Source organism: Esox lucius, chromosome 8, assembly GCF_011004845.1.
Source record: "Esox lucius isolate fEsoLuc1 chromosome 8, fEsoLuc1.pri, whole genome shotgun sequence".
Lineage (NCBI taxonomy): Eukaryota > Metazoa > Chordata > Actinopteri > Esociformes > Esocidae > Esox > Esox lucius.
In genome coordinates, this window is record NC_047576.1 from 1,662,205 (window position 1) to 1,683,199 (window position 20,995).

The 20,995-nt window shown below is 41.7% G+C and overlaps 2 protein-coding genes across 2 annotated transcripts; both read left to right on the forward strand.

The window, feature by feature from the left end:
- Positions 1 to 7,092: 7,092 nt before the first annotated feature.
- LOC117594806 (histidine-rich protein PFHRP-III-like) lies at positions 7,093 to 8,080 on the forward strand. Its single transcript, XM_034293832.1, has 2 exons — positions 7,093 to 7,875; positions 7,979 to 8,080. Exons 1-2 carry the CDS (start codon positions 7,093 to 7,095, stop codon positions 8,078 to 8,080), a joined length of 885 nt encoding a protein of 294 aa, XP_034149723.1.
- Positions 8,081 to 14,457: 6,377 nt separating this feature from the next.
- LOC109616016 (carboxypeptidase N subunit 2) lies at positions 14,458 to 19,957 on the forward strand. Its single transcript, XM_020048869.3, has 2 exons — positions 14,458 to 14,466; positions 18,087 to 19,957. Exon 2 carries the CDS (start codon positions 18,092 to 18,094, stop codon positions 19,478 to 19,480), a length of 1,389 nt encoding a protein of 462 aa, XP_019904428.3. The 5' UTR covers positions 14,458 to 14,466; positions 18,087 to 18,091; the 3' UTR covers positions 19,481 to 19,957.
- The last annotated feature ends 1,038 nt before the right edge of the window (positions 19,958 to 20,995 follow it).

Here is a 20,995-nt window from a genome sequence, read left to right on the forward strand (position 1 = left end):
TAAAATGTCTCGGGTGGGGTTCAGAAGAGCCTTGACATTGGCAGTCTGTGTCCGGGTGGGTGTTTCACTTTAAACAATACATTCCATGTGTCTAATGCTTACAGATTGTGTAGATTTGGCATTGGAATGTAAAATACTCATTTGTCTTATCGCCAATTCAGGCCTACAGAGATGGACAGTGACTAAAGCTCATACTGGGATGAATGAGAGAAAGCCAGACGATGTAATTGTCTAGGCACAGTTTTACACACTTAATCATTGCACACAACAACCATATAAAGCACTGCAAACATCATGCCATTAGATACTATATTCACTAAAAATACACACATATAAACCCCAAATTATAAAAACATCAGTAGCACTGCACACCATAAAACACCCAATTCCCCAATGTACAACCCCATAAATTATAGGCTAAAACTGAGTATGGCACCTTTGATATACAGTGAGGGAAAAAAGTATTTGACCCCCTGCTGATTTTGTACATTTGCCCACTGACAAAGAAATGATCAGTCTATAATTTTAATGGCAGGTTTATTTGAACAGCGAGAGACAGAATAACAACAAAAATATCCAGAAAAACGAATGTCAAAAATTTTATTAATTGATTTGCATTTTAATGAGTGAAATACAGTGCCTTGCGAAATTATTCGGCCCCCTTGAACTTTTTCGACCTTTTGCCACATTTCAGGCCTCAAACATAAAGATATAAAACTGTACTTTTTTGTGAAGAATCAACAACAAGTGGGACACAATTATGAAGTGGAACAAAATTAATTGGATATTTCAAACCTTTTTAACAAATAAACAACTGAGAAATTAGGCGTGCAAAATTATTCAGCCCCTTTACTTTCAGTGCAGCAAACTCTCTCCAGAAGTTCAGTGAGGATCTCTGAATGATCAAATGTTGACCTAAATGACTAATGATGAATCCACCTGTGTGTAATCAAGTCTCCGTATAAATGCACCTGCTCTGTGATAGTCTCAGAGGTCCGTTTAAAGTGCAGAGAGCATCATGAAGAACAGGGAACACACCAGGCAGGTCCGAGATACTGTTGTCGAGAAGTTTAAAGCTGGATTTGGATACAAAAAGATTTCCCAAGCCTTAAACATCCCAAGGAGCACTGTGCAAGCGATAATATTGAAATGGAAGGAGTATCAGACCACTGCAAATCTACGAAGACCCGGCTGTCCCTCTTTCAGCTTTCAGCTCATACAAGGAGAAGACTGATCAGAGATGCAGCCAAGAGGCCCATGATCACTCTGGATGAACTGCAGAGATCTACAGCTGAGGTGGGAGACTCTGTCCATAGGACAACAATCAGTCGTATACTGCACAAATCTGGCCTTTATGGAAGAGTAGCAAGAAGAAAGCCATTTCTTAAAAATATCCATAAAAAGTGTCGTTTAAAGTTTTCCACAAGCCACCTGGGAGACACACCAAACATGTGGAAGAAGGTGCTCTGGTCAGATCAATCAATCAAATTTATTTATAAAGCCCTTTTTACAACAACAGTTGTCACAAAGTGCTTTACAGAGACACCCGGCCTTAAACCCCAATCTGTGGAAAGAACTGAAAACTGCTGTTCACAAACGCTCTCCATCCTACCTCACTGAGCTTGAGCTGTTTTGCAAGGAGGAATGGGCAAAGATTTCAGTCTCTCGATGTGCAAAACTGATAGAGACATACCCCAAGCGACTTACAGCTGTAATCGCAGCAAAAGGTGACGCTACTGAGTATTAACTTTCATGATTGTGTCCCACTTGTTGTTGACTCTTCACAAAAAAGTACAGTTTTATATCTTTGTTTGAAGCCTGAAATGTGGCAAAAGGTCGAAAAGTTCAAGGTGGCCGAATACTTTCGCAAGGCACTGTAAGTATTCGACCCTTCTTCAAAACATGACTTAGTTCTTGGTGGCAAAACCCTTGATGGCAATGACAGAGGTCAGACGTTTCTTGTAGTTGGCCACCAGGTTTGCACACATCTCAGGAGGGATTTTGTCCCACTTGAGCCACTCCTTTGTTGCCTTGGCTGTGTGTTTTGGGTCATTGTCAATATCCATCCACAACCCATTTTTAATGCCCTGGCTGAGGGAAGGAGGTTCTCATCCAAGATTTGACGGTTCATGGCCCCGTCCATCGTCCCTTTGATGCAGTGAAGTTGTCCTGTCCCCTTAACAGAAGAGAAACCCCAGGGCATAATGTTTCCACCTCCATGTTTGACAGTGAGGATGGTGTTCTTGGAGTCATAGGCAGCATTCCTCCTCCTTCAAAAACAGCTAGTTGAGTTGATGCCAAAGAGGTCGATTTTGGCCAGAACACTTTCACCCAGTTTGCCTCTGAATCATTCAGATGTTCATTGGAAAACTTCACATGTGCTTTCTTGAGCAAGGGGACCTTGCGGTCGCTGCAGGATTTCAGTCCTTCATGGCATAGTGTGTTACCAATTGTTTTCTTGGTGATTATGGTCCCAGCTGCCTTGAGATCATTGACAAGATCCTCCCGTGTAGTTCTGGGCTGATTCCTCACCGTTCCCATGATCATTGCAACTCCTCGAGGTGAGATCTTGCATGGAGCCCCAGATAGAGGGAGATTGACAGTTATTTTGTGTTTCTTCCATTTGCGAATAATCGCACCAACTATTGTCACCATCTCACCATGCTGCTTGGTGATGGTCTGGTAGCCCATTCCAGCCTTGTGTAGGTCTACAATCTTGTCCCTGACATCCTTGGACAGCTCTTTGGTCTTGGCCATGGTGGAGAGTTCGGAATCTGATTGATTGATTGCTTCTGTGGACAGGTGTCTTTTATACAGGTAACGAGCACAGCTCTTTGCCTGTATAAAAGACACCTGGGAGCCAGACATCATTCTGATTGAGATTTTTGACATGCATTTTTCTGGATTTTTCTCTCACTGATCAAATAAACTTACAATTAAAATTATGGACTGATAATTTCTTTGTCAGTGGGCAAACATTTAAAATCAGCAGGGGATCAAATAATTCTTTCCCTCCCTGTAAATACATAGTTATATTAGACATTTCTGTCCTGCTCAACATATTGTAACAAGCCAAAATAAGTTTGCTGGGTATTGCTGTTGTTACATTGTAAATTGGTGTCCAAATCAAATGCCATTCTGTGCATGTGAGTAGGGACCAGAATGACAGGATAGTGATAAAGGGCTCATAGTGCCATGATCAACAGTGTGTGTTGCACTGCAAGAATCTGTGTTCCGAAGACCGACCCAACTCTGTCCGATCCAACTCTGTCCGATCCAACTCTGTCCGATCCAACTCTGTTCGACCCAACTCTGTCCGACCCAACTCTGTCCGACCCAACTCTGTCCGATCCAACTCTGTTCGACCCAACTCTGTCCGACCCAACTCTGTCCGACCCAACTCTGTCCGACCCAACTCTGTCTGACCCAACTCTGTCCGACCCAACTCTGTCCGACCCAACTCTGACCGACCCAAATCTGTTCGTCATAAGGAACATATTTCGGTCCGTGGAGTAACCTTTCCACCAGCATCAACATATCAAGGAAGATCAAATTCCTCCTACATACACTATATGGCCAGTAGTATGTGGACACGGCACAAATCTTTGGGTTCAGGTGTTTCAGCCACACCCATTGTTCACAGGCGCACAAAATCCAGCACATTACCGTGAAATGTCCATAGACGAACACTGGCAGTACAATGGGTCATTCTGAAGAGCTCAATGACTTTAAACGTGGCACTGTCATAAGATGGCACCTTGCTGTTTGACAGCGGGTGGTCTTGTTGTACAACCTACCACAATAACCTGCTGCCAAACCATGCTAATTAGGAAAACACAACGTTAGGTAATGTTTGCTAACAGATTTAATCAACAAAGTGCCTCTCATAATGGATATTATCATCCTATTATCATGCTAGATTGTGATGCTGATGACACATTACAGAAATTATTATGAAAGCATATTTGGTGTAATTATTGTAGATCATTATTAGAGTTTGTTATTGTTTAATCAAGCAATCAAATGTTCCAGAGAAATGTCAGCATGCAAGGGACAAGGCCGAAAACCAATGTTGAATGGCCGTGATCTTTGGGCCCTCAGGCAGCACTGCATTAAAAACAAGACACAATTCTGTAGTGGAAATAACTGCATGGGCACAGGTACACTTCAGAAAACCTGTATCCACAAATGCAAGTTAAAACTCTACCATGCAAACATGAAACCATATAAAAACATGATCCAGAACCGCCACTGCGTTCTCTGGGCTCGAGCTCATTTAAGAAGGACTGAAGCAAAGTGGAAAACTGTCCTGTGGTCTGATGACTTACATTTCAAAAGATTTTTGGGAATCATGGAAACCGCGTCCTAAAGTGGGACACAATCCGACTTGTTATCAGCGCACAGTTCAAAAGCCAATATCCTTGATGGTATGGGGGTGCATGAGTGAACATGGCATGGGTAACTTGCATGTCTTTGAAGGCATCATCAATGCTGAGCAATATTTACAGGTTTTGCAGCAACATATTCTGCCACCCAGACAATGTAGTTTCTAGGAAAGGCCTTGTTTTTTCAGCAAGACAAAGCCAAACCACATTCTGCATGTATTGCAACAGCATGGCTCCATAGTAAAACAGTCTGGGTGGTGAACTGGCCTGCCTGCAGTCCAGACCTGTCACCCATTGCAATAATTTGATGTATTATGAAATGGAAAATATGACAAAGGAGACCCGAAAACTGTTGAGCAGCTATATCAAGCAAGAATGGTCATACATTTTACTTTCAAAACTGCAGCAATAGGTCTCCTCAGTTTCTAAATGCTTACAAATTATTGTTAAAAGAAGAGATGATGCAACACAGTGGTAAACATGCCCCTGTCCCAATTTATTTGTTGCTAGCATCAAATTCAAAATGGACATGTATTTTGCAAAAACAATACAATTTCTCAGTTTCAACTTTGACATGTTGTCTTTGTACTACTTAGGTTTATTCACAGGGTTTAAATGATTTGCATATAATTGCATTCTGTTTTTGTTTGCTTTTTATTCAGCATCCCAACTCTTTTGGAAACAGGTTTGTACATAGAGTTAAAAATCTCTCAGACCACCAATCACAAACATCGATAAGGTTCTGGTGTATAGAAAGTTGTTTGGGGAGGGGGAAGCACAGCTCTGTCAGTTCCAAGAGGTTAGAATCCGTTGTCACTCATGTCTTGTAAACAACTAATTGGTTTGCAAGGTGAGACTTCTTAACCTGAAGAAGATTTCAGATGGAAGATCATGTCAGGAATGGCCCTTTAATATGACATCCTTACTATTTCTTTGTGTAGACCTGTAATGTATTTTACATTACTGTATACATCCTAAGGGCCAACTACGCTGTGACTTGGTCTTATCTCTGACACCAGAGTCCAACCACGCCCTGTGATGCCTCCAGTGGACAGCCCACTGGACTCTTGGTGTCGGAGTGAGATAGAGCAGAATACAAGGAGCAATTCTGTATGACTGTTTGAGTTCCTTCTCTCAGTTATATGCTTAAAGACGTGGAGGTGGTCTGGTATGTCGGTTTTTTAATATGTTGGATGGAACTTCAGTGAGTCAGTGTTACATGTGATGTTAGTTGACTGTTTTGCCAAGCATTTGGCTGCAGGCATTTAGAGATCCAAGCCTGTTCTGTGATGCTGCAATATACCGTTGAATATATACACTTATTAGATCATCAAAACTGTATATTTCTGTACAATTATGTTTGGTATAATTTTTTAGGGGCAATGGCTGGAGAATACATTTTTGTCTGTCTTCTGCTGATTGGGTTTTCATCTCAGACCTGTGACGAGACCCCCTGCCCTAAAGAAAACCAGGAGGTTTTTAACAGGAATCAGAAAACAATCCCAGTGACTCTGAAACCAGGTGCCACAGAGGTCTTCTTTCTTGAAAGCGATATCCGTGTCATCCCAAAGGGGGCCTTTGTTACCAACCCCCAGTTAGATAAAGTGGAGTTCCTCAACACCCCCACTGAGTCCATAGAAGTGGGTGCCTTCGAGGGACTGGTCAACCTCAAGGATTTAGAGATCTCCAATACCCCACTTACAGCCCTGTCAGTAGGTACTTTCAAAGACGTGAACAACCTGGAAAAACTACTGCTGAAGCTCAACAAGATCCGTATTCTAGAGAAAGGACTGTTTGAGGGTCTGACAAAACTGAGAGAACTCCAGTTACACTATAATGACATCACCACAATCGAAGACGGGGCGTTTGATGACCTGGAAAACCTTCAGGTCCTCCATCTTGCCAATAACAACCTGATATCTGTGTCCTCTACCTGGTTCTCAAAGCTTCACAAACTGCAGATACTCAGGCTTTATGAGAACCAGCTGACCACCATTCCTAACGATCTATTAAACAATCTATCCAATTTAAAGGAATTTGCTGCACACGGTAATAATATCACTGCAATACCTTCCAATTTGTTCGCACATAAAGAAAAAATTACAAAGATATCTTTAGATCATAATCTTCTGACTGAATTGCCTCCAGAATTTTTTGTCGGGTTCCCTCTTCTCAGAACACTGACATTGAATAAAAATCTACTTGCAAGTCTGCCTCCCGTCCTCTTTGGAGAGATGACTAAACTGACCGAGTTAAGCCTAAGTGACAACAACCTCACAAGTCTTCCTCAGGGAGTGTTCAGTCCTCTTATTAAACTCACAAAGTTGGATCTGTCTAAAAACCGATTTGCCACCCTATCTGAAAAGCCTTTTGAGGGCCTTGGGGAGCTAAAAGAATTAAATCTCCAATACAACCAGATTGAATCATTGAAAGCAGGCATCTTTCAAAACCTAAAATCACTAACCACTCTTAAACTGGGCCATAACAACCTGGTGACACTTCCAGAGGGTATATTTGAGCCTTTACCAAAACTCAGCAAAGTCTATTTAAACAACAACTCTTGGCATTGTGACTGCAGAATGGTCCCACTCTTCAACTGGATGAAGTCAAACCACATGAAGATCAAGTCCCCAACTCCTGACATTTGTGACCAACCAGAGGATTTAAAAGGAAAGGAAATCCTATCTCTTGCAGAGGGACAGCTTATATGTGCCACCATAACTCCCGAAACCACACCATCAACAGTCCCCAATCCCACAACAACACCTACAACTTCACTGCCCTCAACCATACAACCAACCACAGAAACTACAACCACAACTACTGTGCCAACTACCACCTCTCCAACATCTCCAACAACTCTGCCAACTACCACCACTCTGCCAACTACCACCATTCTGCCAACTACCACCACTCTGCCAACTACCACCACTCTGCCAACTACCACCATTCTGCCAACTACCACCACTCTGCCAACTACCACCACTCTGCCAACTACCACCATTCTGCCAACTACCACCACTCTGCCAACTACCACCACTGTGCCAACTACCACCACTCTGCCAACTACCACCACTCTGCCAACTACCACCATTCTGCTAACTACCACCACTCTGCCAACTACCACCACTCTGCCAACTACCACCATTCTGCCAACTACCACCACTCTGCCAACTACCACCACTCTGCCAACTACCACCACTCTGCCAACTACCACCATTCTGCCAACTACCACCACTCTGCCAACTACCACCACTCTGCCAACTACAACCCCTGTTGCCCCAAAGACAACCACCACTGTCACAACCCCAACTCCCACCACTACCTCCACCCTAACAACAACTCCCCTAACAACCTTCATCACAACCACCACCCGGAGAGGGACAACACCCACCCCGACCAAGCCAAGGATATTCAGCTGCCCCGAGATACCACCCTCTCACCATCCATCCCCCTACTACGAACGTCAGGCTGGCAGCAAGGAGACGCAGTGCCGGACCCGAGGGATATATTACACAGCCTTGCTGGTGGTGCAGATCGGGTGCACCCTGGTACTGGCTAAGTTCACCCGGTCTCTGTACCGATTGCTGCAGAGCAATGAGAGAATTTACACCCGGGTCAACCTGATCCGCTTCTCCTACAGGAAGGACATCACCCTGAGTCCAGTCAGGATAACTGAGACTGTGGGTCTGTGATCACAGACCAGGGACAGGAGTTGTTTTGATGAAAATCAGTGTTGTAAAATGTCTCTTTCAGGTTCTTTCAGATGTCTTGTGATGTGTGCAATAAAAAAACATTTAAAACACCGAAAGGCTCTTTGACCAAAATGAAATCAGTTCACTGGGCATATTTAACGACACACATCAGTAGCACTGCCCACCATAAAACACCCCCATCCCCAATGTACAACCCCATAAATGATAGGATAAAACTGAGTATTGCACCTTTGACATAGATACATTGTTATATTATTTCTGTCCTGCTCAACATATTGTAACAAGCCAAAATAAAGCTTCATACACAGTTAGTTTTGTTTACTGGGTTGTACTTGGTCATCCTAAAATGTCATGCCTTTAGTGAAGGAAACTTGATTTAGTTTGCTGGGTATTGCTGTTACATATTGCTGTTACATATTGCTGTTACATATTGCTGTTACATATTGCTGTTACATTGTAAATTGGTGTCCAAATCAAATGCCATTCTGTGCATGTGAGTAGGGACCAGAATAACAGGATAGTGATAAAGGGCTCATAGTGCCATGATCAACAGTGTGTGTTGCACTGCAAGAATCTGTGTTCCGAAGACCGACCCAACTCTGTCCGACCCAACTCTGTCCGACCCAACTCTGTCCGACCCAACTCTGTTCGACCCAACTCTGAGCGACCCAACTCTGAGCGACCCAACTCTGAGCGACCCAACTCTGTTCGACCCAACTCTGTCTGACCCAACTCTGTTTGACCCAACTCTGTCCGACCCAACTCTGTCCGACCCAACTCTGTCAGACCCAACTCTTTCTGACCCAACTCTGTCAGACCCAACTCTTTCTGACCCAACTCTGTCCGACCCAACTCTGTCCGACCCAACTCTGACCGACCCAACTCTGTCACAAGGAACATATTTCGTTCAGTGGAGTAACTTTTCCACCAGCATTAATATGTCAAGGAAGATCAAATTCCTTGACATATTGGTAAATCAGTATGATCAAATTCCTTGAGTTTGTTATTGGTAAATCAAGAAATCAAATGTTATGTAAAAAATACATATAGATGTAATACAATCCTGTTTCCAAAAAAGTTGGGACGCAGTGTAAAATAGAAATAAACACAAAATGCAAATAATATCAACCATATTTTTGAAAGAAAACAGTACCAAGACAAATAGTGCAACAATTTAAGAATAATGTTTCTCAACATAATATTGCAAAGAGTTTGGGAATCTCATAATCTACAGCCCATAATATCAAAGGTTCAGAGAATCTGGAGAAATCTCTGTAAGCAAGGGACAAGGCTGAAAACCTATACTGGATGGCCATGATCATCGGGCCCTCCGGCAGCACTGCATTAACAAGAAACCAGGTAAGCCTAGTTCAGCCTGCCCGCATTAAAAAGTGTTGATCGTTGATGCCTTCCCAAGAATCAAACCCAGGTCACCCACATGAACACCACAGAGCTATCTGCTGGATGTCAGTATAGCCTCTTGACTTTATATTATTTTGTCACACATTAACATCACGCCAAGTTTGAATATTTCGTTAGACACCATTAAGCATTGTGTTAAACGGAGTAACATTTCTCATTAAGTTTACCTCCACCACAATTAGCATCTATGAACTGTATGGCTTTTTAACTGGCCGCTTTAACAGCTCATTAGCTATTTGTGAATGACATTTATACAATAACTATTGTATTAGGGTTGCCACCTTCAATGTGGAAAAATAAGGGACACCTTGCCAGCGGCCCCAAGCCTGGGAGACACAAAAGCCGGGGGGTGTAGAGCTCCTCCCTGATGAGGTTTTGATTGTCAGACACTTCATTTCCTGCATTCTGGTTAATTTTTATTCACCAATTTGTGCTTTTTATGCATCAATTTCAAAGTCCTCTGCAACTCTCAACATGAATGTCATGGAAATAGAATCAACAAGACTAAATAACAGTTGCATCAATAATATTAAAGATAAAAACATCAGCTCATAGACATGGGCAAGAATTGGGACTCAAAATGAATTATTTGGTATATTTGGAAGAAGCAAGAACCCACCCTCTGGAAGGATGACCCCATCCTTCCTGGATGGGGTAGACTAGGGATGGGGTAGACTAGGGATGGGGTAGACTAGGGATGGGGTTGACTAGGGATGGGGTAGACTAGGGATGGGGTAGACTAGGGATGGGGTAGACTAGTAGACTAGGGATAGGGTAGACTAGGGATGGGGTAGACTAGTAGACTAGGGATGAGGTAGACTAGGGATGGGGTAGACTAGGGATGGGGTAGACTAGTAGACTAGGGATGGGGTAGACTAGGGATGGGGTAGACTAGGGATGGGGTAGACTAGTAGACTAGGGATGGGGTAGACTAGGGATGGGGTAGACTAGTAGACTAGGGATGAGGTAGACTAGGGATAGGGTAGACTAGGGATGGGGTAAACTAGGGATGGGGTAGACTAGGGATGGGGTAGACTAGGGATGGGGTAGACTAGGGATGGGGTAGACTAGTAGACTAGGGATGGGGTAGACTAGGGATGGGGTAGACTAGTAGACTAGGGATGAGGTAGACTAGGGATAGGGTAGACTAGGGATGGGGTAGACTAGGGATGGGGTAGACTAGGGATGGGGTAGACTAGGGATGGGGTAGACTACGGATGGGGTTGACTAGGGATGGGGTAGACTAGGGATGGGGTAGACTAGCTTTTTCTGTTGCTGCTCCCATGCTCAGTCTCCCATCCCACATGAATTCCAGTTCCACTATTGACAATTTAAAATCAAATTTGAAGACACCTTTTTTCTCTTGCTTTTTGTTCAGTCTGAGGCTGTTCCTTGGTTTTGGTCAAGTCCACTCGACTTATTTTAACGTCCACATACTGTGTTTTAATCTGTTGTTGGTTTTATTCAGTTTCACTTAACTTACTGTATTACTTTGATCTTGATTTAATAATTTTTGTTGTCTTAAGGGTTTTCCATTGTAGTCTTGCCCTCTATGTATTATATGTATTATTGTATTATATTATGTATTGTTGACTTTTATGTATTATTCCTTTAATCATGTATACAGACCCGGCAGCATTGACCCCAAGCGAGAATTATTTCCCCCCCAAAAATAGTTTGGGTAATATGCTTCCTAATACTGTACTACACTAATTACTGTAAGGAATGTAGGCAGCTCTCATGCCTTCATCTGCTGTTGGGAATGTAGGCAGCTCTCTTGCTTTCATCTGCAAATGCAATCGAAGATGTGCTTTAGATCACTAAGCTACAAAGAATGTGTAACTACTGTAGTTACTGAAAGCTTTCGAATTTCATTGACAGCTGTTCATTTTGCTAGTATACAGCCACAGCAGGCCATGCATGCAAACAATTTTTGCTTTCCATTCCTCGTTCTGAAGTTACAATTATATGTTGATTTGTAGAATAAACGTGTGTTGAAGTCAACACTTCCCCGAGTTGGTTTGTTGGAAAGGAGAATAAAACACCAGGAATCAGGTCAATTACCGTACCGCATATTTCGTTTATTACAAAAGCTTTTGGAGACAAGTGTCGCCGCACAATGTCTAAGGATCAACAGTCAAAACATCATTTTATACTTCAACTACGCCCAAAAGATAGAGGCGTTAAGTTAACAACGCAAGTGTGTCATTGGTCCAGTTCCAGTTCTATTCCTTATAAGGATAACTGCAAGTATCCCGTTGCCCCCCTTGTGGTTTCTGTGTTGTCTGTCCGACTATGTGTGTGTGTCTCTGACCTGTGACCTGTTTCTCACAAGACAGACATACTAAATCTTTCTCTCCCCAGCAACCGCTTGAACAGGGTTTCCTGTTCTCCTACTTGCACCTTCAGTTTCAACACAGTTACAAACACTTAATATTTTGTTTCATTTCTTAAAACAGTTCACTAACTTATACAATCAATATATCTACACGTGCCCGCCCATTGAAATCACAGCCCCATCTAACACGTTTGGTCAAGCGCCTGCACGTATAGCCTACATGTATTGAAGCGGATGTTATTGCATCTGCCTCGACTGTAAAACACTTTGGCTCAATTCCTGTCGTTTTTAAATGTACTATATAAATAAAAGTGACTTGACTTTCCACCAAGTGGGATATTGGTTACATTTCTCTCTCACAAAAACATACAGCTTGCGCGCGCGGAGAGGGCGGTTCTTCTGCCTACAGGAGTGGCAACTGAACCGCTCTTCAAAATGGTACTGAGTCTCTGTAACCAGGGCAACAATGACGTTGAATGACAGACAACACACCTGTCATTTTGAATTACTTCTATATACTACTATGTCTCATTAAACTATTTTGGTTTTGTTATTTCTCATGTCAAGCCAAGCTTGTGAAAATGTAGTGCATGTATTAGAGTAGGATGAGCACGAAAATACGGGACAAATCGAGTCCCGTATTGATTCTATAAGGGACAGTGCATTTTATTTTTCAGCATGGGACAGTCCCGTATTATACGTCCCGTATGGCAGCCCTATACTGTATCAATATAGGAGACGATAACTGACTTTTTCGTCAAGTTAAAAGACGAGAGAATCGTGCAGGCAGCAAGGTTTGACTATCCTGAACAAATCCTAAAACATGATTCGAAAATCCACAAGATATAGTCGCAATATAACAGCAAACAGTTTCATTTTAGGATCCGATAACGTAGCTATTGAAGCCAGTGAAGTATTTGTCTATCCTGAACAAACCCCATTTGGACAACAGGTTTTAACTGCTAATCAGCCATTCGTTAATTACATTGATACAGTATCTATAGGTGACAATAACAGACTTCTTCGTGAGAGAATCCTGTAGCAAGCGAAGTGTTCGTCTATGCTGAACAAATCCTAATATCCACCAGAAATGTTTTATTTTAGGTTTCCTATTAAGTAGCTACTGAAGGTTGTAGCTAGCGAATCTTTTGACTGTCCTGAACAAATCCTGAGGCATAATATGTCTTTACAGTGAGGGGAGACTAACGCAGGACCTGTTGATTCTGTTGTCACTAGACTATTTAACAAGGGGTAGTCAGTCGGTCAGCCATTCAGTCAGTCAGTCAGTCAGTAAGAGACATTCGCTCTTCTAGGCCAGTTCCGCTTATGCGGTCCGGCAAAAACAGACACAATTCTGTAGTGGAAATCACTGCATGTGCTCAGGTACACTTCCAAAAACCTGTATCCACAAATGCAAGTTAAAACTAATTTAAGATGGACTGAGGCAAAGTGGAAAACTGTCCTGTGGTCTGACTCTGACAAATTAAATTTCAAATTATTTTTTTATGTTATTCTCTGGAGAGGAGAGGGACCACCTTGACCACCATCCAGCATCCATGATGGTATGGGGGTGCATTAGTGCACATGGCATGGGTGAATTGCACATCTGTGAAGCCACCAATAATGCTGAACAATATTTATAGGTTTTGGAGGGAAGGACTTGCTTATTTAAGCAAGACAATGCCAAACCACATTCTACACATATTACAACAGCATGGCTCCTGCCTGCAGTCCAGACCTGTCACCCATTGAAAACTTTTGGTCATTATGAAAAAGAAAATACGACGAAGGTGACCTGAGCAGCTACATCAAGCAAGAATGGGAAGAAATGTCACTTTTAAAACTACAGCAATCAGTCTCCTCAGTTCCCAAACACTTACAGAGTGTTGTTAAAAGAAGAGATGATGCAACACAGTTGTAAACATTCCCCTGTCACAACTTATTTGAAACATGTTGCTAACATCAAATTCGAAATAGACATGCATTTTGCAAAAACAATACAATTTCTGTTTCAACATTTGACATGTTGTCTTTGTACTACTTTGGTTTATTCAGAATGCATATCATTGCATTCTGTTTTTATTTGCTTTTTATTCAGCATCCCAACTCTTTTGGAAACATGGTTGTACATAGAGTTAATACTCTCTCAGACCACCAATCACAGACATCGATGAGGTTCTGGTGTATAAAAATTGTTTGGGGAGGGGGAAGCACAGCTCTGTCAGTTCCAACAGGATAGAATCAGTTGTCACTCATGTCTTGTAAACAACTATTTGGTTTGCAAGGTGAGACTTCTTAACCTGAAGAATATTTCTGATGGAAGATCATGTCAATGGAATGGCCCTTTAATATGACATCCTTACTATTTCTTTGTGTAGACCTGTAATGTATTTTACATTACTGTCTATGTCCTAAGGGCCAACTGCGCTGTGACTTGGTCTTATCTCTGACACCAGAGTCCAACCACGCCCTGTGATGCCTCCAGTGGACAGCCCACTGGACTCTTGGTGTCGGAGTGAGATAGAGCAGAATACAAGGAGCAGTTCTGTATGACTGTTTGAGTTCCTTCTCTCAGTTATATGCTTAAAGACGTGGAGGTGGTCTGGTATGTCTGTTTTTTAATATGTTGGATGGAACTTCAGTGAGTCAGTGTTACATGTGATGTTAGTTGACTGTTTTGCCAAGCATTTGGCTGCAGGCATTTAGAGATCCAAGCCTGTTCTGTGATGCTGCAATATACCGTTGAATATATACACTTAGATAATCAAAACTATATATTTCTGTACAATTATGTTTGGTATCATTTTTTAGGGGCAATGGCTGGAGAATACATTATTGTCTGTCTTCTGCTGATTGGGTTTTCATCTCAGACCTGTGACAATGCCCTCTGCCTTAAAGAAAACCAGGAGGTATTTGGCAGGAATCAGAAAACAATCCCGGTGACTCTGAAACCAGGTGCCACAGAGGTCTTCTTTCTTGAAAGCGATATCCGTGTCATCCCAAAGGGGGCCTTTGTTACCAACCCTCAGTTAGATAAAGTGGAGTTCCTCAACACCCCCACTGAGTCCATAGAAGTGGGTGCCTTCGAGGGACTGGTCAACCTCAAGGATTTAGAGATCTCCAATACCCCACTTACAGCCCTGTCAGTAGGCACTTTCAAAGACGTGAACAACCTGGAAAAGCTACTGCTGAAGCTCAACAAGATCCGTATTCTAGAGAAAGGACTGTTTGAGGGTCTGACAAAACTGAGAGAACTCCAGTTACACTATAATGACATCACCACAATCGAAGACGGGGCGTTTGATGACCTGGAAAACCTTCAGGTCCTCCATCTTGCCAAGAACAACCTGATATCTGTGTCCTCTACCTGGTTCTCAAAGCTTCACAAACTGCAGATACTCAGGCTTTATGAGAACCAGCTGACCACCATTCCTAACGATCTATTAAACAATCTATTAAATTTAAAGGAATTTGCTGCACACAGTAATAATATCACTGCAATACCTTCCAATTTGTTCGCACATAAAGAAAAAATTACAAAGATATCTTTAGATCATAATCTTCTGACTGAATTGCCTCCAGAATTTTTTGTCGGGTTCCCTCTTCTCAGAACACTGACATTGAATAAAAATCTACTTGCAAGTCTGCCTCCCGTCCTCTTTGGAGAGATGACTAAACTGACCGAGTTAAGCCTAAGTGACAACAACCTCACAAGTCTTCCTCAGGGAGTGTTCAGTCCTCTTATTAAACTCACAAAGTTGGATCTGTCTAAAAACCGATTTGCCACCCTATCTGAAAAGCCTTTTGAGGGCCTTGGGGAGCTAAAAGAATTAAATCTCCAATACAACCAGATTGAATCATTGAAAGCAGGCATCTTTCAAAACTTAAAATCACTAACCACTCTTAAACTGGGCCATAACAACCTGGTGACACTTCCAGAGGGTATATTTGAGCCTTTACCAAAACTCAGCAAAGTCTATTTAAACAACAACTCTTGGCATTGTGACTGCAGAATGGTCCCACTCTTCAACTGGATGAAGTCAAACCACATGAAGATCAAGTCCCCAACTCCTGACATTTGTGACCAACCAGGGGATTTAAAAGGAAAGGAAATCCTATCTCTTGCAGAGGGACAGCTTATATGTCCCCCTCCACTGTGTTGTCCCTGTCCTTGGCCATCTGGTCATGCTTCTGACCTGGACTAAGTTTAAATAGACTCTAGACTCAGCCCACATGCATTTATTAATTATTAGTATTACTATTATTAATCTCAGCTCCAATAACATTCTGACTCTAAATATCCCACGTGTAACAACTGAATTTCGTATGACTGCTTTTAGTTATGTTGCTCCTTGGTGTTGGAATTTGCTCCAAAAAGTTTTGAAGCTTTCTGTTTTCATTCCACTTGAACATTTTAAACAATTACTTAAGCAATCCAAATCTGAACAATGCGCATGTTTTAAATAACCCCTTTATGTTATTTTTAATAATTTCATATGTTTTGTAAATCAATTTTGTTGTTGTGACTGTTTCTATGATTCTGTGTAATTTGTGTAACTGTTGCCCCAGGGCTCCCTTGTAAAAGAGATTTGATTATATCAATGGGACATCCCCTGGTAAAATAAAGGATAAAAAAAATAAAAACAATTACAATTTGTACTCTTAATATGTTCACCCGGCACAGCCAGAAGAGGACCGGTCACCCCTCTGAGCCTGGGTCCTCTCTAAGTTTCTTCCTAAATTTGGGCCTTTTTAGGTAGTTTTTCCTAGCCACTGAAATTCAACACTACTGTTGATTGCTCCTTGGGGTTTAATGCCGTGTGTTTTGTAAAAGCACTTTGTGACAATTACTGATGTAAAAAGGGCTTTATAAATACATTTGATTGATTTCATATTGTAGATTCTTCAAATTAGCCAAGTTTGCATGCTCTTGGCATTTTTCTAGTCACAAGTAGATTTTTACCTGGAAGAGTTGACTCTTACCTCTATGTGAATGAAAGTTGGAGCTTGTTGGGAGTGCGTTGATTAAACTTCTTCAGAAGAATCTAATGCATCTAACTTGTCTAATTTGTCTGATCTAGTATGTTCTGTTTTGTGGCAACACTGTTCTAATTCGCCTCACACACGCCAGAGGTTTCGTTATAATCCAGGTCAATTTATGTTCAACACAGTAGTTGTATTTCAGTCAGTGGTCGAAGTGGGGCGGTACTCACCGGTACGCAGTACCGGCACTTCTACATTTTACTCTTAAGCATACCTGCACTTTTTCTTGCGTACCGCTACTTCTCACATGCAGCCGGTACTCTACCACTGACAGAAAAAGCGTCAGTGTCAGAGAGATTTGTAAAGACCTAACGTAACATTACATAAACTACACTACCCAGAGGGCAATACGTGACTTACTAAAGATCTTGACGAATCACGTAAAGGCAAGCAGTTGGTTCACCCTATCAGGAGCTGTCTGATGGCTGCGGCTTCCGCCTGAGCGTAAACATATTTTTCACTGGTGAAATCCAAAACCTAGAAACTTAGAAAAAGTGTGTCGAATTTGAAATTGTAAGTCATGTTAGCCTGGCTTCAGAAAGGCAATAAAAGAACGCGTGTGCCAGAGCTAGACACTGTAAAAATCTCAAATGCAAATGAAAGAGATTACCGGCACTTTTTCTTTCCCACTTCAAGCACTGATTTCAGTCAACGAAATGTCAATTTATTTCAAACTGTTTTTGAAATAAAGTAGTTGTGTTTCAGTTGGCCTTTAATATGACATCCTTACTATTTCTTTGTGTAGACCTGTAATGTATTTTACATTACTGTATACATCCTAAGGGCCAACTACGCTGTGACTTGGTCTTATCTCTGACACCAGAGTCCAACCACGCCCTGTGATGCCTCCAGTGGACAGCCCACTGGACTCTTGGTGACGGAGTGAGATAGATCAGAATACAAGGAGCAGTTCTGTATGACTGTTTGAGTGCCTTCTCTCAGTTATATGCTTAAAGACGTGGAGGTGGTCTGGTATGTCTGTTTTTTTATATGTTGGATGGAACTTCAGTGAGTCAGTGTTACATGTGATGTTAGTTGACTGTTCTGCCAAGCATTTGGCTGCAGGTATTTAGAGATCCAAGCCTGTTCTGTGATGCTGCAATATACCGTTGAATATATACACTTCATTAGATAATCAAAACTGTATATTTCTGTACATTTATGTTTGGTATAATTTTTTAGGGGCAATGGCTGGAGAATACATTATTGTCTGTCTTCTGCTGATTGGGTTTTCATCTCAGACCTGTGACGAGACCCCCTGCCCTAAAGAAAACCAGGAGGTTTTTAACAGGAATCAGAAAACAATCCCAGTGACTCTGAAACCAGGTGCCACAGAGGTCTTCTTTCTTGAAAGCGATATCCGTGTCATCCCAAAGGGGGCCTTTGTTACCAACCCCCAGTTAGATAAAGTGGAGTTCCTCAACACCCCCACTGAGTCCATAGAAGTGGGTGCCTTCGAGGGACTGGTCAACCTCAAGGATTTAGAGATCTCCAATACCCCACTTACAGCCCTGTCAGTAGGTACTTTCAAAGACGTGAACAACCTGGAAAAACTACTGCTGAAGCTCAACAAGATCCGTATTCTAGAGAAAGGACTGTTTGAGGGTCTGACAAAACTGAGAGAACTCCAGTTACACTATAATGACATCACCACAATCGAAGACGGGGCGTTTGATGACCTGGAAAACCTTCAGGTCCTCCATCTTGCCAAGAACAACCTGATATCTGTGTCCTCTACCTGGTTCTCAAAGCTTCACAAACTGCAGATACTCAGGCTTTATGAGAACCAGCTGACCACCATTCCTAACGATCTATTAAACAATCTATCCAATTTAAAGGAATTTGCTGCACACGGTAATAATATCACTGCAATACCTTCCAATTTGTTCGCACATAAAGAAAAAATTACAAAGATATCTTTGGATCATAATCTTCTGACTGAATTGCCTCCAGAATTTTTTGTCGGGTTCCCTCTTCTCAGAACACTGACATTGAATAAAAATCTACTTGCAAGTCTGCCTCCCGTCCTCTTTGGAGAGATGACTAAACTGACCGAGTTAAGCCTAAGTGACAACAACCTCACAAGTCTTCCTCAGGGAGTGTTCAGTCCTCTTATTAAACTCACAAAGTTGGATCTGTCTAAAAACCGATTTGCCACCCTATCTGAAAAGCCTTTTGAGGGACTTGGGGAGCTAAAAGAATTAAATCTCCAATACAACCAGATTGAATCATTGAAAGCAGGCATCTTTCAAAACCTAAAATCACTAACCACTCTTAAACTGGCCCATAACAACCTGGTGACACTTCCAGAGGGTATATTTGAGCCTTTACCAAAACTCAGCAAAGTCTATTTAAACAACAACTCTTGGCATTGTGACTGCAGAATGGTCCCACTCTTCAACTGGATGAAGTCAAACCACATGAAGATCAAGTCCCCAACTCCTGACATTTGTGACCAACCAGAGAATTTAAAAGGAAAGGAAATACAATCTCTTGCAGAGGGACAGCTTATTTGTCCCCCTCCACTGTGTTGTCCCTGTCCTTGGCCATCTGGTCATGCTTCTGACCTGGACTAAGTTTAAATAGACTCTAGACTCAGCCCACATGCATTTATTAAATATTACTATTACTATTATTAATCTCCGCTCCAATAACATTCTGACTCTGAATATCCCACGTGTAACAACTGAATTTGGTAAGACTGCTTTTAGTTATGTTGCTCCTTGGTGTTGGAATTTGCTCCAAAAAGTTTTGAAGCTTTCTGTTTTCATTCCACTTGAACATTTTAAACAATTACTTAAGCAATCCAAATCTGAACAATGCGCATGTTTTAAATAACCCCTTTATGTTATTTTTAATAATTTCATATGTTTTGTAAATCAATTTTGTTGTTGTGACTGTTTCTATGATTCTGTGTAATTTGTGTAACTGTTGCCCCAGGGCTCCCTTGTAAAAGAGATTTGATTATATCAATGGGACATCCCCTGGTAAAATAAAGGATAAAAAAAATTTAAAAAATTACAATTTGTACTCTTAATATGTTCACCCGGCACAGCCAGAAGAGGACTGGTCACCCCTCTGAGCCTGGGTCCTCTCTAGGTTTCTTCCTAAATTTGGGCCTTTTTAGGTAGTTTTTCCTAGCCACTGAAATTCAACACTACTGTTGATTGCTCCTTGGGGTTTAATGCTGTGTGTTTTGTAAAAGCACTTTGTTACAATTACTGATGTTAAAAGGGCTTTATAAATACATTTGATTGATTTCATATTGTAGATTCTTCAAATTAGCCAAGTTTGCATGCTCTTGGCATTTTTCTAGTCACAAGTAAATTTTTACCTGGAAGAGTTGACTCTTACCTCTATGTGAATGAAAGTTGGAGCTTGTTGGGATTGCGTTGATTAAACTTCTTCAGAAGATTCTAATGCATCTAAATTGTCTAATTTGTCTGATCTAGTTTGTTCTGTTTTGGGGCAACACTGTTCTAATTCGCCTCACACACGCCAGAGGTTTCGTTATAATCCAGGTCAATTTATGTTCAACACAGTAGTTGTATTTCAGTCAGTGGTCGAAGTGGGGCGGTACTCACCGGTACGCAGTACCGGCACTTCTACATTTTACTCTTAAGCATACCTGCACTTTTTCTTGCGTACCGCTACTTCTCACATGCAGCCGGTACTCTACCACTGACAGAAAAAGCGTCAGTGTCAGAGAGATTTGTAAAGACCTAACGTAACATTACATAAATTACACTACCCAGAGGGCAATACGTGACTTACTAAAGATCTTGACGAATCACGTAAAGGCAAGCAGTCGGTTCAGCCTATCAGGAGCTGTCTGATGGCTGCGGCTTCCGCCTGAGCGTAAACATATTTTTCACTGGTGAAATCCAAAACCTAGAAACTTAGAAAAAGTGTGTCGAATTTGAAATTGTAAGTCATGTTAGCCTGGCTTCAGAAAGGCAATAAAAGAATGCGTGTGCCAGAGCTAGACACTGTAAAAATCTCAAATACAAATGAAAGAGAGTACCGGCACTTTTTTTTCCCCACTTCAAGCACTGATTTCAGTCAAAGAAATGTCAATTTATTTCAAACTG

Excerpts from the sequence above, each read along its gene's own strand:
- LOC117594806 (XM_034293832.1), top strand. The coding sequence starts at position 7,093 with ATGTGCCACCATAACTCCCGAAACCACACCATCAACAGTCCCCAATCC. Across the intron at positions 7,876-7,978 it reads GCTGGCAGCAAGGAGACGCA|AGCAATGAGAGAATTTACAC; the intron begins GTGCCGGACCCG and ends CGATTGCTGCAG.
- LOC109616016 (XM_020048869.3), top strand. The coding sequence starts at position 18,092 with ATGGCTGGAGAATACATTATTGTCTGTCTTCTGCTGATTGGGTTTTCA.